This window comes from Pteronotus mesoamericanus, unplaced genomic scaffold (genome assembly GCF_021234165.1).
Source record: "Pteronotus mesoamericanus isolate MK-2021 breed Mesoamerican mustached bat unplaced genomic scaffold, CSHL_Meso_final contig_26, whole genome shotgun sequence".
NCBI lineage: Eukaryota > Metazoa > Chordata > Mammalia > Chiroptera > Mormoopidae > Pteronotus > Pteronotus mesoamericanus.
In genome coordinates this window covers 3,617,778-3,642,342 of record NW_026555109.1, presented here as the reverse complement: position 1 = coordinate 3,642,342, position 24,565 = coordinate 3,617,778, and the positions used below count along the sequence as shown (strand labels likewise).

General features: G+C 35.5%; 1 protein-coding gene across 3 annotated transcripts in view; it reads left to right on the top strand.

The window, feature by feature from the left end:
* The window catches only part of NALCN (sodium leak channel, non-selective), a 407,611-nt gene that overhangs the window by 179,479 nt on the left and 203,567 nt on the right, over positions 1-24,565 (top strand). For all 3 annotated transcript variants that reach the window (XM_054574357.1, XM_054574356.1, XM_054574358.1), the window contains exon 12: positions 13,233-13,400. In XM_054574357.1, coding sequence (XP_054430332.1) covers positions 13,233-13,400 — 168 coding nt within the window. The remainder of the gene's footprint in view (positions 1-13,232; positions 13,401-24,565) is intronic.

Sequence of the window (24,565 nt, the reverse complement as noted above, 5' to 3'; positions counted from 1 at the left end):
GGCTGTGAACATACAATGCAATATACAGATCATGTATTATAGAATTGTATACTTAAAACCTATATAATTTTATTAACCAATGTAGTTCTAAAAAGGAAATTATATTTAACAGCTGGCATAATTTTGCTACAAAACCAGCACACAAAGGATATATTGTCATTTAAAGCAGAGCAAAATACATATAAACCAATAGTAATATTTGCAGGTGAATTTCAAACACAAGGATTGAATGTTGAAGAAATCCCTATCAAGTGATTTCTATTTGTCCTATGAGTAGGAAGTAAGGTCTGCATACAGACTGATGATAAGACAATGAAATAGTAAGATTGTGGAGAAAGGAGAGAGGGAAGTGGATACTGTAGGGAATGCAAAAAAAGCTAATTAAAGAGACATCAAATACAATGTTGTAGATCCACCTGAATTTTGAGACTGTATATCAATATCAATTATCAATACCAATACCTGACTTTTTTTAGTCCTTGCATCTAGGGGAGGAAAGCAACATTAAGATTGATCCAGCTTTAGAGATTTTTCAGGCTAGTAGAGCTTAAAGACAAGGGATCAGGGATTTTGGGTGGCTGGCAAAGGAATTAAAATGATGACCCTGTGGTCTAGGTAAAATATGAAAAAAATGAAAAGAATGAAAGGACAAAAGGAAGTATAAAGGATCTTTAAATGGTCAAAGAACAGGTGTATTTGAAGTGCTGGAATGAAGAGCTAGAAGTAAGATTTTGATCAGGGATTGGGATCCAGAATTTAGAATTTTAGAATAATTCTTAGGAAATACAAAATCTAGGGTTTTATATGAATGTGAATGGCTTCAGCAAATTTATGGATTCAAGATAAAAAGAGCGGAGAACTATCAACCTAAGGTGTTAGCCAAATCTTCACAATGACATTGAAGTCATTCAGCGCGAGGTCAGTTCTTAGGGAAAGGAGTATAGACAGGGGCATGTGGCAGTGACTGAGTTTAATAGAGGCCAGGGACAGAATGAGTTGAGACAAGAACATAGGAAGAACTTATGTGAGTGGAGAATGAGAATGTAGAAGAAATTGGTTAACATGGAATAAGACACTCAAAAGTTAGTTAAAGGCTCTGTGGAGAAATGAGGTGAGAAGATAGGTGAAGTGGAAGAATTATATAATAGAATTAGGACCAGAGATTAGAACCAGACTAATGACAAAAATACCTGGAAATAAAAAACAGAAATGGCTACACATGATTGAGACTATGTCAATCTCTCTAAAAGGAAAAATCTATTTCTGCTCTTGAGGGAGTCCCAGATACTACAGATTACATTAACTTTTTTTTTTAACTCAGGCCAGGGTGAATGGCCAGTCTTACTAAAGGAATCCTATAGAATATATGCATACACCATCCACAGGGAATGGAATCCTCCAAAAAATTTTACCTAATTTTTTCATATACAAAATTGGTTTGTTTTCTCATGTGTTTTTGTATGTTAGCTGATTTAATGATGATGCTATAAACAATTCCACCAAAATTTTAAATAATTTAACATTGTAGAGTTCATTGATACTATTTAAGTGCATTGGTAGCATCCAGCAGTAGTTTATAAATCCTTGTTATTTTTCATTTTTGTATATCATATTAGAATTTTTTCTAATTAAAAATAATAGAAATACAGGATTGTATAGCAGAACCTAGCATATATTATGTGTCTATTAATTGTTGCTCCCTTCTTGATCCATTGAAAGTGAATTGGATTTTAATAAAGTAGGTAGTTGAGTTTTATAGTTCACTTAATTATACAGATATCACTACATTCTTGATACACTGACATTCAGAATTTGTTCCACTTTGGTTGATAGGTGTTGGGTATCTAAGTTATACAAAGCATATTTGCTATTTATTCAAATTACATTATTACTTCTCTTTTTATCAGAAACCTGTGCTTGAGTAAAAGTGATTTGTTTCAAATGAGTGTGGATAAGTCATTGTAATCAAGTTTTAAGTTTTTTTATAAAATAGTGTCTTTTTAAAAGGTTTATAAAGGTGGTTTGAGTTTAAGCCAGGAAACTTTTGCTTCAAGAACTAGATGGTAAATGTTTTCGGGTTTTTCAGGCAACATACTCTCTGTCTCAACTCTACCACTACTGTGAAAAAGTGAGTTAGGTCTCAGAATGGCTACGTCCCAGTAAAACCTTGTTTTTGAAAGTAAGCAGTGAGCTTGATCTTGGCTTAAGCTATAGAAGCATACAGCAAGTCAGCTAACATCCTCATGTGTTTAAATCAAATACAAATACTGGCCAGTGTGGCTCAGTTTGTTAGAGTATGGTCCCATGCACCAAAAGGTTACAGGTTCAATTCCCGGTCCAGATACATACCTAAATTGTGGGTTTGGTCCCCAGTCAGGGTGTATATGAGAGGCATCAATGTTTCTCTCTCACATCAATGTCTCTCTGTCTCTCTCTCCTCCTCCCTTCCTCTCTATAATCAATAAATATATCATCAGACAAAGATTAAAAAGATCAAATATAGGAATGCTAATAATAATAATAGCTACCAATTTTATAGACAACAATGATATAGTACTAAGGCAATAGCATTATGTAATATTCTGGAAAGTTAATTTTAAAAATAGATCACAAAATACCATGAACTTTTAAAGAAATAATTTCTTGAGTTCCCACATATTCCAGAATAAATTATTTGGAAAATACAAAACAAGCTATTCAACCCAATATGAGTCAACTTACAGTCTAAAACACGTCCTTGAAGCATAAATTAAGATGCTTAGCTTCTGTGTAAAGCTGGAGACTTTTATTACTCTGGACCAATTAACATAAATTGAGTTAATAAAAAACAGGAAAAACTTTCTTTGGTTTTCTAGGCTATGTGTGAACATGAAAAGTTAAAGATTTACTTTCTTTTGTTAAGAGTTTTCATTTTGATCTAGGATAATATATTGTTATTAATATACATAAAAATCACATTTTATAAGGAACATAATTATATTTTAAAATATGTATTTTCATTTTCTTAATAAATAAGAAAACTTGAACAACACTTTTCTATTATATAAAAATATACAAATATATCTGTAGACTAGACTGTACACTTAACAGAAATTTATCAGTACAATATTATGCACAGATTAACAATGTTAACATAATTCCTCTTTTAAGAAACTAACAGATTGATAGGAGAGATAAATCAGTGAAGCAAGCAGTTCTAACAGTGTGTGTCCCTGCTATGTTTCTAGTAGAGAGAGAGGTTTATCTTGCTTGAGTTAGTACTCCCGGATGACTCTTTGGTTTCCTGTTTGCCTATGACTGCTATGTGTTTGAAGCAGAAAAACTTTCAGAAAGTATGGACTCATTTTTCCATCTTGTAGGAAGTCATCTTTTCTAGAGAAATCATTTTTGTGTTTCTCTGAAGATATTTGAATTCATTATATTTGTTAAATGAAATTAAAGAGCCATTTATTTTAGTTCTAACAAAATATGACACCACATTTCAGCTCATTAATCAAAAACCAAGAAATAACCAAATTAAGAAAGTAACTCATCTTGCCATAGCAGCAGTCTTTCATATTACCATGAAGTTTAATTTTTCATTTTCTGGGATACTTTAATTAAATAAGTTTTCTCTTCTGACAATAACTATTTTGTGTGTTTCTAAAGAATATGGGCAGTATCTTATTGGGTGTAAAATAATAAAATAGTGACTTTTGACTAGTCAGTGATCCATCTCAAAAGTTGGTTGTTTATATAAAATATTGAAGGTCTACTATAGACTAAGAGTATGACTAATCATTTATTTTGGTGTTATTTAATCTGGATCTTATTTAAGAGAACAGGGTTACCTGAATTGAGTTTCTGGTGAATTTTTGTCTCATAATCTTCTTTTGTGATAAATGTGCATTCATTTTCTTATGAATATCCACTTTGGTTTTTAAAATTATGAAATAGATACAGTAACACAAATCTTGAATAATATATTTCAAATATCTTTCCACAGATGTGCAGTATCTCCCATTTTATCTTCTCAGACCTGCATGGCACAATCAGCCCATTTATAAATTGTCATCTATAAATGTTCATACATTATTCATTGATTAAAAGGGCAGAACAATTTCCATTGTTCCATTTATATTAAGCATGTCATTTTCCATTTTGTTATTTTTCTTCTTAGCTTCATAAATTTGGCAATCATCTTGTTTTACCTGCTAACCTCACAAATGCAAATATAAGTTCTTTGAGAAAACAAGGATTTTAAAATAATTTCTTGTATTTTTCAGCTATGTGCTATTTTGAGAATATAATACTTTTTCTTAGAACAATAACCTTTCATTTTAAAATCTGTATTTCATTATAATCATTTTCTTGATAATACTGATAATAGCTATATATTAAATAGCATGTGTTATTATAAAATGAAAATTTGGAAAAGAAATAATAAAATATGGTGTTTAAAGAACTCATAAGAATGTGTTCCTGAAAATATTAAACTCTGCTATGGTGACATAAAACTTGATATATATGTGGAGTATGCATTCTCAACAGGTGGTGGACACACTTCTTTGAGGGTAAAATTGGTTCTTGAAGAGGCATAAAATATCTTACTCTTTCTTTATATAATGCAGGGGTAATATGTGGAGTGCATAAATAGTTATATCACATGTCTGTAGAATTAAAATTCCATATGGTGTGGTCATTAAGAACAGAATATCTAAAAGTAGTCCTTGAAGGAAGGTGATTTTAAAAGAAGTTGATTTAGGAAAAAAAAAATTATGCTTTTGCATGTATGTTTTCAAGGTTTTTCAAGTAATGTGACAAAAATATTTATGAAAGTTCTTACAATGCTCTTACAAATTATGCCTCACTCTTAAAAAGATGAGTTACAACCTGTAAACACTCACAGATGTGTAATATACTGTAAGGGTATACGACAGAAAAAAGGTCCCAGTACAACCCTCTCAGCATGGGGCTGCAGAGTGAGGGTGCCAAGCAATGGCACACTCCCATGCTAGGAGTAACGAGTGGGATCCATCCTCCCACAGGTTACACTGCTGACAACCTGAGATTGACAGAAAGCACTGAAACTGGATACATGTTCAGGTGATGTTTATGGGGCATCTTTCCAGGTATTAAGTTCTGCAAACAGCCCAATAGCCTTCCTTGATTATATGCCCAGCAGCACGACCCTGGCAAGTTCCACGCTGTCTAGCTACTATCAAGGTTGAGTTCACTGACGTGGGCCACAGTTGCCTATTGAGAAGGGGTTACTATAGCTGCCCCCTCATTACTTCTATTTTAATTCTTCCAAACTTTTACATTTCTCTGAATTGAAACCCTATGCTAAATCCTTTCACCTACTTAGAATAGATGATGATAATTTAAGCTAATTTTATTTTCCCAGATCTCTCTATTAATTCCTAACGTAGTTTTCACCTACAAGAGGATGACCCGTAGTTAAAGGTAAATTAGACATATTGTATGTATAATACAGGGGTGGACAAAAGTAGGTTTATAGTTGTAACACAAATAAATATAATAAGTAATAAATAATACAAGAATAAATTCTGTTTTGTGTACTCACAACTGTAATCCTACCTTTGCCTACCCTTGTATTTCTTCATAAAATTTGATCAGTTTTATTAATACTATCTTTCAGAAAACTAAAGTATTAGCTTGTAACAATTAACAAATATGTTAAAAATGAAGTATTTGATCCCAGAAGAATTGGAATAAGGAATTCTAGAAGGAAAATGAGTGGAAATGCAAGCATTATATATTAATCATATAATAGTTTGCTAAATCCAGTTTTAATGCCTTTTAGTGTTTTTGAAAGTATATAGCTTTTCTACCAAGCAAAAAATAATGCACATAGATCCAGCTGTATATTTTATTATTAATTATGATTAAACAGCTTATTGCATCTGTCTTTTTGTTAACAAATTCAAAGTTAGTAAAGTACTTAATTGTATTTATATTTTAATTGGACAATCTATTCAGGTATATTTCTGGCATTTATTAGTATAGTAGAGTCTTAAACAATATGAGTTTGAACTGCGTAGCTCCACTTACAGATTTTTTCAGTCAATACTTGTTTTGATCTGTAGTTGGGAGTCTGAAGATATGGAGGGCCAACTGTATGAATTGCTTTATGTCATTTTATATAAGGAACTTGACTATTTGCATATTTTGGTATTTGTGGAGCTCTTAGAACCAGTTCCCCATGGATACTGAGGGGAAGCTTAAATTTTGGGGGAGTTAAAAGTTATATGCAGATTTTCAGCTATGTGGGGGTAGGTACTACTAACCCCCATGTTGTTCAAGTGTCAACTGTAGTTCCCTACTAACAAAAAAAGGCCACATTGTTATGAATTACATTCCTTCTGTTGGAATGAAAGCCTGGAAATACAAATGAAAGGAGAGATGGATAAATGGGTGCCCATCACCTCTCCCTCTACTAATTAGACAGCCAGATCAAGCTGTAGGGGCACCTTCAGGGTTGACACATCTGTTTCAGTTTCTCTATAGAGATCCCTCAAGATGTCTAGAGGCCTTCCTCATATTGTTGCAGGGCCTGGACTAAGAAACCAGGGTTAGAGAAGAATTGACTTTTGTTAGGACGTGTGGCAAAGATTTGGGTCCTCTGGTCCCTGAGGCTACTGCTCAGGTGCAGAAAGCTTTTAATCCCCTGGAAAAAAATCTACACCTGCCCACTGGTTGCTTTCAGTCTGGAAAAGGACAGACACTCTCTAGAAGCTGAATTACCCTCAGGTGAATGGTTGGGAATGGATTCCACCAGCTAGTGAGGAATCCTGACACAGAGTAGCTTCCTCTTAATGTCCAGCAAAGGGTCCATGGGTTTTCAGGTCATTTACTACAAAAATTACAGTTATCTCTATTATTCCTTATTTGCTCAAGAGTGCATAACAGACAAAAAATATATAGTCATGAGTAAGCAAACAAAACAATTTTTATACAAAGGGACTCAGAAACTGAGGATAAGTTTCAGAAATCCAAGATGAATGTCTGGTACTAGTTTCCCAGTCAAGTAGAATTGATGGAAGAAATAGCAAGGTTTTAGTTTTTGTTTTTTAATATCTCAAGGATAGGTAATTATGGCACAAAACAAAATTTCTGAAACTTTGGATAAATTTTTCAAAAAATGAATTAGAAAGAGTATGGTCATTGTTGAGAGATAATTATTAATATGGGAGATTAAGTGAAAAAATAACTCAAAGAAAGAGTATAAATCACAGAAGGCTAGCCACCTGGAGGTGAATAATAAGAGTCCCTGAAGGAAAAGGGGGATAAACAGACGGAAAATGGTAATAAATGAGAGAACTTTAATCTACAAGTCTGTAGATTGAAAGGACTAACTAAATCTTAGGGAGATTAAATGAAAAAAAGATGTATTTCTAGGAATATGCTGGAGACCTTCTTCTGTTGCAAGCATAAAGAAAATTCCTTTGAAGCCTCTGAACAGGCTTAAATAACCTGCAAAGCCAAGTTAAATAGATTTCTCACTGGGTGACTCATCTAAAATATTGGAAAGTAGAAGGCAGTGTGTGTGTGTGTGGGGGGGTCTGTCCAGAAGGTATCCAGCCATGTAATATGAAAAAAGAGACATATATTGAAGAAAATACAAGAAACATTCTACATAGGACAATGACATGTCAGTCCCCTTCAAAGAAGGCACCTTGGGACCTCATACAATTCTCCCAATCATCATTTGCTGCCCTGTCCTATTTTCTTGAATCTCACCAATGGTCTGAAATCTCTTACTTTTCAAAGGTGATTTTAGTTTTGGGAAAAGCCAGAATTTTCAGGGCACCAAATCTGGGCTGTAGCGGGGCTGAGTCATCTGGGTGATTTGATGTTTTGCCGAAACCTCTGTATGAGACATGGTACACAAATGGGCATGCTGTTGTGCTGAAGCTGCCAATTGCCAGTTGCCCATAGCTGTGGTCTTCTGAATCATTTGAATAGTTTCTGCAGAGGAATGTTCAAGCTAATGCAAATTTTGATGCATTGCTCTACTCACTCAGTCATTTTGAACGTGATGGCCATTCAGTGCACATCCTCACTCAACAGCATCTACCTTCCCCACTGACTAGTACAGCGAAGTCCTCATTGTTCACACAAGTGCATTCCAGTCCACTCTTCTTGGCTGCCAGGTTACTTCGATGTTGCACGAACTGTCCTCATTATAATAATAATAGCTGGACTTTTTCCAGGCAGACTACTTTTATTTATATATACACATACACACATATGCATATATATTTATGTCAGTGTTATATTCATGTAAGTGTTAAAAATACATTTTAGATAGGAAAGGATTAAGAGAGTATTCAAACTTTGGTGTATCTTTTAGGAAACTACTGCAAAGTATGCTAATCATAAATTCATGGCAATCCATAGGACTACATAAGAGAAGATAAAAGAAAAGTAGTGGGTATTGGATCTAAATGGGAGATGATAAAAATGTTAAATAAGCATATTTGAAAAAATCAAGAATTCAAGAAACAAATTAAATTTGTGTATGAATTTAGAAAAAGCAAGATTCTGGAAGGGGTTGATATTGATGGGGAGCAAGGTGATAGAAATACTATGAAATAGTAGATTGGATGGGGTGTGAGGGAAGAGCAAGCAAGTAAATTTGTATAGGAGAGGAGTTTGCAATGATTCAAATTTGATGCAATAACAAAAACTATAGGTTGATTTATGAGCAATTGGATAAACTGGAGGATTAGAAAAGGAAAGTAGAATGTCCAAATTAAGAAAGAGGGAGGTAAAATCAACAATTTGACCAAGCCAAAAAAGGCAAGAAAAAGTTTAAAGATGAAATAAGAATGGCAAGCATATAATAAACAAGAAACATAAGACCAAGTATAACTTTGGTACATTATATATGGGCAGGTTGACTTTTCCTATCAGAAGATATAAAAATTTGATTATGTTTAAACACAAAATCAATTAGTATATTGTTCATAGAAAACACATACAAGGTGGCCCCAAAATGTGGCAGAAAATCATCTCTCTGTGAAAAACTAAATACCTAAATATTAGAAAATTTTAAATACTGAGCAGAATGTGCTAAAAATTAATGAATATTCTCAAGGCCAAAAGTTATGACATGAGTGTAAAATGCCCAATAGTCACTAAAACCAGTGGCTCTCCTGAGGGCTTTTCATATCCATGTCACCTAGAACTTGCAATTTCAGGACTAAGGAAGAGGCTGTGTACTGTGAAGTGTCAGAACAGAGACTCTACCATAACATCATGGCACATAATTGTCTGTACCTCAATGAAAGAAAGAAGTGATAAGGAAAATGACTTTCTTGGCCCTGACTCCAGATGGATAGGAAAAGAGTAAACTCTACTAAAAATGTGCAAGCACAATCCTGCCCTGACATGGCATATTACTTTCAGGGTTTGGGCAGCATCAGCCACAAAATTGATTTAAAGGGTTATTAAATTTGTAAGATAACCATGCACCCCAATAGAACCATTCTTTTTTGGAAATATGTATTCTAAAACAGATCTTGAAAATCTAGAGGAAACTAATGATTTCTTGGCAAAGTATAAACTACCAAATTGATGAATGAGTAATGAACCCTCATGAGAAGAACACTGGAAAACTTTAATATACCATTACAAAAAAAAAAAAAAAAATGGATCCATTTGGTTTCCCTGCTGGATTTTACCTATTTTCAAAGATGAGATAGTTCTCATTTTATTTAAGCAATTACAGATCATACAATAGAAAACTCCTTAAGTATGAAAAAACTAGCATAAGCTTAATGAAAACCCATTATAATAGTGTAAGTAAAATTATAGACTAATTTCATATATGACAGTAGCTACAAGAGTATAAAGAAAATATTATCCAATAAAATCCAACAGATTAGCATTACCACTTAGCATTTATTCCAGGAATATACAAATGGTCAACATCAAGGACTCTTGTGATATATTTCACTATCTCAACAAATTGAAGGCTAAAACTCTCTAAGTAGAATTGGAAGGGAAGCAAAGACCTTAAACATAGATAAATTATCAAAACCCACTGCAACCATTATGTATGAATGCGGAAAAAACTTTAATTGAAAATAAGGAGCATGAATTCCTCTTATTCCCACTCCATTATTTAGTATATTACTATACAGCTATATCATTGTAGCTGATAAATTCATCCAATTAACTCCAAAATCAAACTTGAAAAATCTTATCTTTGTTTGCAAATGAAATATATATATTTTAATAAAACCCAGGAGACCTTATTAAAAATATTGAAATTAATAGAAGAATCTAGTGAGGTTGTTAAAGAAAATCAATGTAGATAAATCAATAGCTTTTCTCTTCACTGGATAGAATGGTAAAAATAAATAGAAATTATAAAGGCAAATGCATTTCTATTAGTAACTGGAATATTACATTTGCAGAAGTAAGTTTCACAAAAAAACGATAACACCATTATGGGGAAATTTTTTATTTAAATATATAGTACAAATAAATACAAAAAAAAAGTGTGATCCTGGATAAGAAGACTTGATGCTAATCTTTCTAAAGAGCTATTTTGTATGTAAAAGGTAAGGGAAAAAAAATCATATATAATTGCGAGACCAATAAGATTTAAAGTAACTATAGAGCAAATACCACCAAAGTTAAAAATCGAACTGTTGACTAGGGAAAGAATATTTGCAGTTCATGTAGCAAAGATTACTATTCTTAATATCAACAACCCCAAAAATTGTTGTGTTTTTTTTAAAAATATAAAGACAAAACACCACCATAGAAAATTGGCAGTGTTATGAATGGAAAAATTATTTTAAAAATATCTCAATGATCAATACACATATGAACAGATAAGCAAAATCTTGATTTAGTCTCATTACATCTGGTGATGGTACAGATTTAGGACAAGAAGCACTTTCCTACCTTGCTGGAAGGCAAATGATTGCTATAACATTATGAATGTAATTTATTAATACTTTTTAAAATTTAAAGTTCCACAAACCAGTCCTTTGCCCCAGCAATGCCAAGTTTCAGACTCTATTTATAAATATGAAAGACCAATAAATATGGATATTGCATAAAGATTGTTTAATGCAATCTTGTTTTTGAAGCAGCAAAATTCTTAACCATTTTTCCTGACAAGTCCTTATCAAGGAGGCCCCATTCTTCAATGAGTCATTAGGGAGGATATTGAATTAAATAAACATTGAATACTATGGGAATTAATGCACCTGATAAAAAGAATAATTAGGGCTTGCTATATCTCTTATCCTGGATTGTTATCAAGTGAGAAAAGCAAGTTGCAGGGTGACATGTAAAATGCAAGTCCATTTATGTGATTGTACAGTATATGTCTGGATGAGTTAGGAGATGTCTGAGAAGGAAATATACAAAGCAGTTCACATCAATCACCAGAGAAGGGCGGGTGAGGTATTTTGTCAATGCTCTGCATTCAGGATTATTTCACAGATAAGATGTATTACTGTTTTGCATTTTTAAAAGGGACATGCCAATTTAAATTCTTAAACAACTTGAGTCTACAGAAGTGGTAGATAGAGAAGTAATGTTAATTTCTTCCTGCCATTAAATTAACTGCCTGCAGTGCTTTTAGTGTTTTATTCCTAAAAATGTGATTAAAATTTCATTTTTCTCAAAATTTGTCAAATGTGAGTGAAAGAAAATCCCTTCTGATAATCAATAGTAGTCTAGAAAATAGAAAAGCAAGCTTTCTTTATTCCTTTCTCCCAATAAATCATCTGATGTCTCCTCAGGGGATATGTTATGACTAATCCCAACACTCTGTCTTGTGTTCTTTAATTAAGAGTTAATCTGATATTGTACATTTTAATTCCAATTGCAAACTTCTTTATAAAATGAGTTCCTTACTTGTAGGACAAGTAAAGAAATAATACATGCTATATTTGTATGTGTATTTTTGTTTTGTTTTTTTTAAATTAATTTATTTGTTTTTCCAAATACATTTGTCTCTGCCTTCCCCCAACACTTTCCCCTGCTCCCTCTCACTTCTCCTTCCCTCAGTCCTTCCCTACTTTGGTTTTGTCCATGAGTCCTTGCTATATGTTCCTGACTTGACCCTTATATGTGTATTTTTATAATAGTGGTGTTTATAATAATTCATAGAATTAATGTGATAGTAATATTGATGATTATTTTTATTAATTAATAATATGGACATATATTATATTAATATGTTGACTTATGTGTGCATACATACACATAAATTGCTTAGTATAGAATCCATATAGCTCTGTTTATGTGGCCAAAGCATAAATAATATTTAAACATTTTATTTTAGTTTAATTATGTTTACTAATATATGTTGTTTTATAATATATCATATGCATTACAGAAATTTTATCTTTAGAGTAAACAAATTATACAAAAATGACACAGTAATTCTATCAATGGCAATGGTTTTTAAATATTGTATTGGCCAAAGAGTCCATATGATTTTTTCCATGAAAGACACATTTTTTTATTTTCACCAATAACTTTATTGATTTGGATATTTTGAGTATGTCAGCTATCTCCCACGTGGTATAACATTGATTGTTCTCCATTAATGTCTCTATATGATCACTGTCAACTTCAACTGCTCTACCCAACCATGGAGCATTGTCCAGCAAGAAATCTCCAGTGCAAAACTTTGCAAACGACTTTTGATTCAATTGATCAGTCATAGGACCTTCACCATACACAACACAAATTCTTTTTGCATTTCAGTTGTGTTTCTACCTTTCTTGAAACAGTAAAGCATAATATGCCAAAAATATTGCTTATTTTATCCCATCTTCAATATTAAAAATGCTATGCAAAAATTCACCAATTTCAATTTTTTTAAATGATGCTGATATGACCACTGTCACAATACAGTTTAACAAAATTGTTTCAAATGAAGTTAAAGACAACTAAGCTCTTCTAGAGCCAAATGAACATTTTGGCCAACCCATTCTCAAATACTGGATACTGAAGACATAATGCTACTTGCAAACATTTAACATTTTAACATGTTTTCTGATTACTTAATATATATTTGGTCTGCTATGTTCTAGTTGGTGTGTTTCAAACTAGTTTCTTATAAAATGTCATTCTAGATTCTTGTAGGCTCCTCATTTTATATGATAGCAGCTGAAATTCCTACATTGACAAATATATAAAACATCTGGCAATAAAATAGTTTTAGATTTCATTTCCCCTCTTTGTTTCTCTAGGTGGCTTTTACTGTACTTTTTGATTTGGAAGCACTTCTGAAGATATGGTGTTTGGGATTTACTGGATATATTAGCTCATCTCTCCACAAATTTGAGCTACTACTTGTGATTGGAACTACTCTTCATGTATATCCAGATCTTTATCATTCTCAATTCACATACTTTCAGGTAATACAAATAATGCCTATTTGTCTTCAGAATTTTTTTTAATTCTAGGGAAAATGTTAGTTACATTATAACAACCATGTATATTTATCTATAACTATCATGTATCATTATTAAATACAAACTTAAGATAGATCTGAGAATGTCTTAAATACCTAAAATAGTGTGTTATAAATTGTAACATTGTTTTTAAAACTCCTGAAAATTCACAGTAATAAATTGAGATGTATTAAATACTCTTCATAAATTAGCACAATGTGAAACTATACATTATATATATATATACTGGTATTATAAATCTGTGTATATATCAAATTTTAAATTATATAAGATGTTGACACACTTTAAAGAGTAGGAAATAAAAATTTAATTCCAAGTGTAGACCTCCCTTCTCAATAAGCCTACTATGTTTGTTCAACATAGTCAAGAAGGCAGAGTCAAAGACTTACAATTAAAATAAAAAATAGGGAGAGAAAAAGATGGCGGAGGAGTGAAAGGGAGTCACGCTGACCTCCTCCCAAAACCAAACTGGAATTGCAACTAAATAATGGAGTAATCACCTGGAAAGCAGTGGAGCGATAGTGGGAGAGGAGCCTTGGTGCCGTGGACAGTGGATTCGACTCTCACACATCCCAACAGGTGAGAATGGCGGTGGAGGCTCGAGAGGGTGGGCCGGGTGCCCACGGGCACTGGCACCAGAGGGGCATTGAAACGGCCAGTTAGCGTCCCCCCGAGAAGAACGGGGTCTGAATCATAAACAGGAAGCCCTAAACTACAGCAGCTAAAGCCGAGAAAATACAGACAAAACGCAACCCCAAAAAGCTTAGGGGCGCTCTCTGCCAGAGACAGGTGGCTGGGGATGCAAAAAGACATTTAAAGGGCAAACGCAAAAGTTGCAGCGGCAGCCACCCTCCTTGATCACTGGGTAGAGGCGGCAGCAGGGTGGGCTGGTGCCTGGGAAAAGACTGGTGAGGAAAACTTTGTGAAGAGAACTGACACTGCCGCCGGTGGAGCCCGGGTGATAACGCACTTCCCACTCTGCAGCTACCATCTCGCTCAGGCATAAGGGAATCAATCAACCTGCCTTTTGTGCGCTCCGCACACAGCTTGTACGCCTGTGAGCAACGGGGCTGAGTGCAGACTGGCTGGGAGAGCCTTGAGGAGAGACTGGAGACAGAGGCGTTGGGGAAAGAACAGGAGGAGGAACCGGGGAGTCCCGACTCCCTCCACGTTCGGTAGTCTCCATTGTGGGCTGGAAAGGCGCGACCCCAAAGAGGCAAAAGCAGGGCGCGCATGAACCACACTGCCTGAGATTGAAACGCAGTCCGCACAGGGGTTGGATCCTCGGCAGAAGTGGTCACAGAACTGCCCAGAGGTCCCTGAGGGGAGACTAGAAACGGAGGCATTGGGGAAAGAACAGGAGGAGGAACCGGGGAGTCCCGACACCTTCTCCTTGCCCTAGTCTCCATTGCGCGGGAAGAGGCCACACCCCCAAAGAGCCAAAAGCTGAAAAGCAAACATAGACACCCCCAAAACACCCAGAGCAGGCGCGCACACTTGCGCCGAGTGACTGGCGAGGGTTGGCGAGCGTGTGTGTGACCCACGCAGGCTGGCGAACGCTTGCACCTGCCGGCAAGGCCTCACACAGACTGGCACCCATATGGCCTGCGAGGGATTGCACAGAGGGGCAAGGGCAGGCGTAAATTGACCTACCCGCCGCGATTGCGGAGCAGCCCACAAAATAAGTAGAGCTGCCCAGAGTCCCTGGAGGAGAGACCAGAAACAGGATTAACCAGAGAGACCTAGAGCTGATTTCCTCCCATTTCCGTAGTCCCCATTTGGCGAGGGCAAGCAACGCACCCAAAGAGACAAAAGCGGGGAAAACACACAATAGAAGACCCTAAACTGACCAGTGCCGCGAAGCTCGCGTGCCAGGGAGGCCAGATGAGCATGGGAGGTCGCGAATAAGCCCCCTGGTCTGGGGCAAACACATGCGAGCCCAGGCAGGTGGGGGGACCCTGCCGCGCTGGGAACGCGCTCAAGGAGCTCGCGTGAGAGCGCAGAGAGATCCCAAAAAATAGCCCAGCCCTGACCGAAGGGGTCACAGAGCTGCTCCAAGCAGGAGTCAGACACAGGCATTAGACTCCTGAAAGGCTCAAACAAACAACCCAAGGCCCTATAGGGTCAACAACTGACATCATCAGAGGCAAGCCCAGAAAGAAAAGTAAAGGACAAAAATACTTAACAGACTCTCACAAAAATGGGAAGAAAAAGAAGTTCCCCCCCAAATGAGTGGAAAAGGGGACTCCCCACAGAGAGAGCTCAATGAAATAGAGGCAAGGGAACTATCAGATATGGAATTTAAAACAATGGTTCTAAGGAAGCTCAATGAGCTCAGCCAGCTCAAAGATAACTATGAGAAACAGCAGAGAAACTATCAGGATCTTACAGCAAACTATATCAACCTGGAAAAGGACATAGAAACTATCAAGAAGACACAAGAGGATATGAAGAATACCATTTCTGAATTGAAGAACACAGTAGAAGGAATCCAAAGCAGGCTGGATGAAGCTGAGGATCGAATCAGTGAGATGGAGGACAAGGTAGAAAAAAGCTCCCAGAAAGAACAGGAAATGGAAAAACGGCTCAAAAAGAATGAAGAAGCATTTAGGGAAATGCAGGACAACCTGAAACGCAATAATATCGGTATAATAGGGATACCAGAAGGAGAAGAAGAGGAGCAAGGAATAGAGAACCTCCTCGAAAAAGTAAGGATGGAAAATTTCCCTAATTTGAGGAGAGAAAGGCTCTCATGGATCCAGGAGGCACAGAGGACCCCACTCAAGAGGGACCCAAGGAGGTCCACTCCAAGACACATCATCATTAAAATGGCAAATGTCAAAGACAAAGAGAGAATCCTCAAGGCAGCAAGGGAGAAGGAGAAAGTAACATACAAGACGGCCCCGATACGCCTAGCAGCTGACTTCTCAACAGAAACACTACAAGCCAGAAGGGAATGGCAACAAATATTCCAAGCCATGAAAAGCAAGGGCCTACAGCCAAGGCTGCTCTACCCAGCTAGGCTCTCCATTAAAATAGAAGGAGAAATACGGAGTTTCCCAGACAAAAGAAAGCTAAAGAATACATCTCTACCAAACCAGCGCTCCAAGATATGCTAAGGGGACTGGTTTAAGCAGATGAAGGAAAAGAATGAGACAGAGAGGAACACAAGTACAAAGAGAAAAGATGAGTAAGTTTCTATCAGTAATATCTCTCAATGTGAATGGACTAAATGCCCCAATCAAAAGACACAGGGTAGCTGAATGGATAAGAAAACATGACCCACACATATGCTGCCTACAAGAGACCCACCTCAGAGCAAAAGACCTACACAGATTGAAAGTAAAAGGATGGAAAACAATATTCCAAGCAAATGGACATGAGAAAAAGGCTGGCGTTGCCATACTTGTATCAGACAAAGTAGATTTCAAAGCAAAGGTCATAAAGGGAGACCCAGAGGGGCACTTTATCATACTTAAAGGAAGAATCTATCAAGAAGACATCAACATTGTAAACTTATATGCTCCCAATATAGGAGCCCCCAAGTTTATAAGGAAATTGTTGGATGACTTCAAAAAAGATATAGATAGCAACACACTGATAGTAGGGGATTTCAACACCCCACTGTCAAAAATGGACAGATCTTCCAAACAAAACATTAATAAACATATCGTGGCGCTGAATGAAACACTGAATCAAAGAGACTTAACTGACATATATAGAATCTTACATCCCAAAGAAGAAAAATACACATTCTTTTCAAATGCTCATGGCAGTTTTTCAAAGATAGACCACATGATAGGACACAAAGCAAGCCTCAGTAAATTCAGGAAAATTGAAATAATACCAAACTTTTTCTCAGACCACAAGGCCTTGAAACTCGAAATCAAACTCAAAGAAAACTTCAAAAACGTGGAAACTCATGGAGACTGAACAGTACATATTAAACAATGAATGGGTCAATAATGAGCTAAGAGAAGAAATCAAAAAATTTCTGGAAACAAATGAAAATGAACAGACAACTGTCCAAAACCTATGGGACACAGCAAAGGCGGTCCTGAGAGGGAAGTTCATAGCAATACAGGCTTACCTTAAAAAGATAGAAACATTTCAAATAAAAGACCTAACACTACAACTTGAAGAACTGGAGAAACAACAACAAATAAATCCCAGAGCAAGTAGAAGGAAGGAAATAGTCAAGATTAGAGCAGAACTGAATGACATAGAGACAAAAAGAACAATTCAGGGGATCAACCAATCCAGAATCTGGTTCTTTGAAAAGATTCATAAAGTTGACAAACCTTTAAGCAGACTCATCAAGAAAAGAAGGGAGAGGACCCAAATTAATAATATCAGAAATGAAAGAGGAGAAATAACAACTGATACCACAGAAATACAAATGATCATCAGAAACTATTATGAACAATTCTATGCCAAGAAATTTGAAAATCTTGATGAAATGGACAAAGTTTTAGAAAAGTATAATCTTCCAACACTGAAGGAGGAAGAAACAGAAAGCTTGAACAGACCGATAACAGTTGGGGAAATTGAAGCAGTCATCAAGAAACTCCCAGCACACAAAAGCCCTGGGCCAGACGGTTTCCCAGGAGAATTTTACAAAACATTTAAGGAAGAGCTAACCCCTGTCCTTCTCAGACTATTCCAAAAAATCCAAGAGGAGGGAAGACTCCCAGACTCCTTCTATGAGGCCAGCATCACCCTGATCCCAAAACCAGATAAAGACCCTACAAAGAAAGAAAACTACAGGCCAATTTCGCTGATGAACATAGATGCTAAAATCCTCAACAAAATATTGGCAAACCGCATCCAGCAATACATTCAAAAGATTATCCACCACGATCAAGTGGGATTCATCCCAGGGATGCAGGGATGGTTCAATATACGCAAATCAGTAAACGTGATACACCACATAAATCAAAGAAAAGACAAAAACCTCATGATCATCTCGATAGATGCAGAAAAAGCATTTGACAAGGTACAGCACCCATTTATGATCAAAACACTCAGCAAAATGGGAATCAATGGGGCATTCCTCAACGTAATAAAGGCCATATATGAAAAACCTACAGCCAATATCATACTCAACGGGTAAAAACTGAAAGCTTTCCCACTAAGATCGGGAACACGCCAAGGATGTCCGCTCTCACCGCTTCTTTTCAACATCGTATTGGAAGTCCTAGCTACAGCGGTCAGACAAGAGAAAGAGATAAAAGGCATCCAAATAGGAAAGGAGGAAGTAAAACTATCATTGTTTGCAGATGACATGATAGTGTACATAGAGAACCCTGTAGACTCTACCAAAAAACTCCTCAACCTAATAAGTGAATTTGGCAAAACAGCAGGATACAAAGTCAACATTCAGAAATCAAAGGCGTTTTTGTACACCAGCAATGCAATAGAAGAAGAAGAATTCAGGAAAAATATACCATTCGATATAGCACGAAAAAAGATAAAGTACCTAGGGATAAATTTAACCAAAGACACAAAAGACCTGTATGCAGAAAACTATACAACTTTGAAAAAAGAAATTAAGGAAGACACAAATAAATGGAAGCATATACCGTGCACATGGATTGGAAGAATTAATATCCTTAAAATGTCCATACTACCCAAAGCAATTTATAGATTCAACGCAATCCCTATTAAGATACCAATGATGTATTTCACAGAAATAGAACAGACATTTCAAAAATTTATATGGAACCATAAACGACCTCGAATAGCCGCAGCAATTTTGAGAAAGAAACACAAAGTAGGAGGGATCACAATACCGGACATCAAACTCTACTACAAAGCCACTATACTCAAAACAATCTGGTACTGGCACAAGAACAGACCCATAGACCAGTGGAACAGAATAGAAAGCCCAGAAATAAGCCCAGGTCTCTATGGACATCTAATATTCGACAAAGGGGGCAGAAGCATAAAATGGGGCAATAACAGCCTCTTCAACAAATGGTGTTGGGAGAGCTGGATGGCTACATGCAAAAAATTGAAATTGGATCATCAGCTGACACCATACACAAAAATAAACTCAAGATGGATAAAAGACTTAAATATAAGTCGCAACACCATCAAAGTCCTAGAGGAGAACATTGGCAGGAAACTCTCAGATATCCCACGCAGCAATTTTTTCACTGATATGTCTCCTAAAGCAAGGGACATAAAGGAAAGAATAAAGAAGTGGGACCTCATCAAAATAAGAAGCTTCTGCACGGCTAAAGAAAACATCAGCAAAATGAAAACGGAGCCAACCATTTGGGAAAATATATTTGCTAATGATACATCAGATAGAGGTTTGATCTCCAAGATATACAAAGAACTCACTCGACTTTACTCCAAGAAGACAAACGATCCAATCAAAAAATGGGCAAAGGACCTGGGCAGATGCTTTTCTAAGGAGGAGATACAGAGGGCCCAGAGGCATTTGAAAGGATGCTCAGCATCACTAGCCATCAGAGAAATGCAGATCAAAACCACCATGAGGTACCACCTCACACCAGTCAGAATGGCCATCATAAACAGATCCACAAACAACAGGTGCTGGCGAGGCTGTGGAGAAAAGGGAACTCTAGTCCACTGTTGGTGGGAATGCAGACTGGTGCAGCCACTATGGAAAGCAGTGTGGAATTTCCTCAGAAAGCTGAAAATGGAACTGCCTTTTGATCCAGTGATTCCCCTGCTGGGACTATACCCTGAGAACACCAAAACGCCAATACAAAAGAACCTATGCACCCCAATGTTCATAGCAGCACAATTTACAATAGCCAAGTGTTGGAAGCAACCTAAATGCCCATCAGTAGATGACTGGATCAAAAAATTATGGTACATATACACAATGGAATACTACGCAGCAGAAAGAAAAAAAGAAGTACTAAACTTTGCGACAGCATGGATGGAACTGGAGAGCATCATGCTAAGCGAAATAAGCCAGGGGGCGAAAGACAAATACCATATGATCTCACCTATAAGCGGAACCATATTTTCATAGGAAAATATGACCAGCAACACTGAAAGGAAAAGAAATCAACAGAGACAAGAGGGAAGGGGGGGGCAGGGAAAGGGAAGGGAAGGGGAAAGTCAAGGAACATATAGCAAGGACTCATGGATAAAACCAAAGGGGCAGAGCTGAGGGAGGGAAGGTGGGAGGGGGCAAGGGAAAGAGGTGGGGGGAAGGCAGAGACAAATGTATTTAAAAAGTAAATTAATTAATTAAAAAAATAAAATAAAAAAAATTAAAAAATAAAAAATAAAAAATAACAATTACCTTAAAAGGTTGTATTAGTCATACTTTAATATTTATAAATGTCTATTATTTTCTTTATAATGAATAAATAATAATACATTTAATTATTTATAACAATTGAATATTTTTCTAATGTGATATCTTAAAATACATATTATCAGTAAACAAGAGTAATTATTATATTAATTTTGTCTTTTGTAATTGTTGAATAATACCAATATACTCATGTTCTGAATACTTGGTCAAAATGATAAAATATAGATATGTGATATCCTAATTTTTTCAATCTCAAATAATAGTCATTTTATGACTAAAATGGTCATTTATGTAATTTATTATGGAAATATCATACTGTGCCTTATTTTCTTAATATATATTTAAAAAATTGTTGGAGAACAAAGTAGCAATGAAATGTTAAAGGAGCAATTAAAGAGGAGAAATAAGATTACAGCTCCTTAGAAGAAGAAAGAAAATGCATCCAACTTCATTGGTTTTATTTATTGGCAATACCAAAGCTGCCACTTTTAGGGCAGTATTAACTCAAGATGCCATATCACAACCTGAAACTCAATATTTCAGATACCTGGAAAAAATTACATAAAAAATATTACTCACAAAAATGAAAAATAAATACCCTCCAATACAAAAGGCTGAGCTTCTAATAGTCACAGCCAAGGATATTGAATTCATAGAGGGTTATCATGGTTCAAACTTTTAGTACCATTGATCTTTGGACATAAAGGCCTTAACTATGTTGGGTTGTTTCCTTGGGCTTTGTTATCATAAGTGAGATGGCTGGGGCAAGAAATAGACACATGTTTAAAACTCTTCATATAGCCCTAATCAGTGGCTCATTTGGTTGCAGTGTTGTTCCATACACCAGAAGTTGAAGGTTCGATTCCCAGTTAGGGTAAATACCTAGGTTGTGGGTTCAGTCCCTAGTCAGGGTGGTTACAGGAGGAAAATGATTGATGTTTCTATCTTACATCAGTATTTTTCTCTTGCTTTCTCTCTCTCTCCCCGGCTAAAATCAATAAACATATCCTCAGGTAAGGATTAACATAAATGAACAAAATAAAACTCTTGATATAAAATGTGCTTCCCAAACATTAATGCATTATAGAATCTTGGACATTGCTCTCTAGATTCACAAAATCAACATGAGCATTTAGTGCCTACATAAGAGAACTATTGTAGATAATAGAAAATATTCCTGATAGTCAAAACTATGAGATATTCTAATATAAAGCTATCAAATCAGCCAAATTTTAAAAATATTGATGCCTATTTCAACAAAGATATAGTCTAAAATACATTCAGGATTTAAAAATTCTTATAGTTTTTCACAGATAATTGTTAGTGAAAAGTTAGAAATAGATCAAAATTGGAATTCTTCATGAGAGAAAAAATGGGAACTGTTTAAACAGTAAATATTTGTAGACCTACAAATCATATGCAAATTTGACCATAAAATTAATAACTTTGATGAATTTGCATTAATTTAAAGAAATGATTGTTTCATTTAAATTCAAAACAGTATAAAATTATATAACATCAAAAATGACTGGAAAGAAATAAACCAAAGTATTACAAATTATTAATAGTCATTATCTCTAGTGTTTTTCTACTAGTCTGTATTTATAAAATATCTAGAATTTGTATTCATGATTCTAATAATTGTATCTAGATATATAAATTTAGTTACATAATATGCAGTTAGTGAAACTTGCCATTTTACTTGTGACTATAATTCTGGATTATAATTTATATTAATTAAGTGATTTTCATTTGTATCTTTCTATACACGGCATCGGTATATTTTTTTCTAATTAAATAAAAGCTATCTCAGTTATTTTGTGACTAAAAATAAATCTCTTAGGAAACTTAGGTGTCACATTAGTTTTTGCAGATTCACATACAAAGAACAAATTGTGCTGAACAGATTGGCTCCTTATGGTTCACTTTCATCTGCCTTGTTGGTCCTCACGCTTCTCATTTCCATGGACCTTTCTTCATTATGTTGGCAGCAAATTTTCCCTTAGTGGATTTCATATTTTTCATATTTAAATGAAGTCAACAGTTTCATACAAAATGGCTCCCTTTAAAATATCAGTTATCTCTGAGACTAATTATTGGTGTTATTGATCTATTTGTTTAAATGATATTAGCTGAGCACTTAGTGTGTGTCAGGAACTGGTCCAGATACAAAGGGTAGAAAGCTGATCAAGGCAGTAAAGTTTCCCACCTCACTAAGTTTAAGTTCTAGGGGACAAAGAGTTCACAAATGAGTTCACAAAAGAATGTAGAATATGAGTACCAGAACTGGTGTAGAGAAGAAACAAGCAGGGTAAAAATGATAGAAGTTATGAGGTGGAGTGTTATTTTTAGATAAGTTGTCATGGAATCTCTCTCTGAAAAGGTGACATTTGAGCAGAGTCTGAAAGGAGTGAGAAGCCAGCCTTTAGGGGCTCTGGGAGGAAGTATTCCAAGTAGAGATAAAACCACATGGCAACTGTCCTGAGGTTCAGATATGCTTGGTTTGTTCAAGGAATAACACAAAGGCCAATGAGGCTGGGCTGGGATGAACATAGGATAGTATTGTCCTGTGGGAATTAATAAAGTCTTCAAAAAATGCTATGATTCTTCCCTGGCTGGTGTGACTCAGTTGATTGAGCACTGGTCTGTGAACCAAAGGTTGTCTGGTTCGATTCCCAGTTAGGGCATATGCCTGGGTTGTGGGGCCAGGTCCATGGCTGGGGACATGTGAGAGGCAACCACACATTGATGTTTCTCTCGTTCTTTATTTCCTTTCCTTCCCCTTTCTCTAAAAATAAATAAATAAAATCTTAAAAAACAAACCAAAAAAATGCTTTGGTTCTGACATACCAGGATAATCATTGGCTGGTATTTATTGTGTATTTACTATGTGCCATTCACTGTGCTGAGAATATTGCTTTGTTTGTTTCTTATAAGTATGTAAGCTAGACAGGATACATCTAAACTGAGGCCCCAAGAGATTTAATAACTTTCCCAAGACCACATAACTAGCAAATGGTAGAAATTCACCCCCAACAAGTTAAATCTCATAACTCATATTCTTTACTACACTATTTCTATATATCTTACTTCTAATCAACTGAATGATCTCTAAGAGAGACTTAGAAATGTGACCAGGAAAATGTGACTTGTAAACAATCACAAAATGTTCTTACAGAGGTTATCTTTGAGAGTATGGTTTACTTTATTTCATATCAGTACAAACACAAAATCAAAATATTGGGTAGGCAGAGTAAAAATCATACCTTTTCCTAAATAAATGAAAAGGTATAATTATAAGAATTTTTGGCTTTCCTGGAATGCAAGGTCAGTCCTTTGAAATTGCTGATCAAATCACCAATGTGGGAATTGTGTTAAGCTCTGTTTCTCCCAGGTAATGAAATATGAATTTATCAAAATTACACAGATGTACATAAGTTGTTTTTATTAGAATTTGGGATAGGATTCAAAATTACATAGGAAATCTTTTAAATATGATTTTAACACAAGTAGGAAAAACACAGAGTATGAAATTTGAGCTATAATCAGTTAAAGTATTTCTGTAAACTTGCCTACATTTAGATGTTAACATCTAGGTTCTGGTCATTTATGTCTGAGAATAAACAAATCTGATAAAAATGTGAAACCTTTCCATATAATTATTCTGGGTATTAATATGAATATTAATATTTTAATAGTTTTTTATGAAAAGGTTACTTGGAAAAATGGCCTGAGTGTAATATGTTCTGATTTAGGAATGTATATTAAGTATTATAGCAGGAAAAACTGGCAACTTAACCATGCA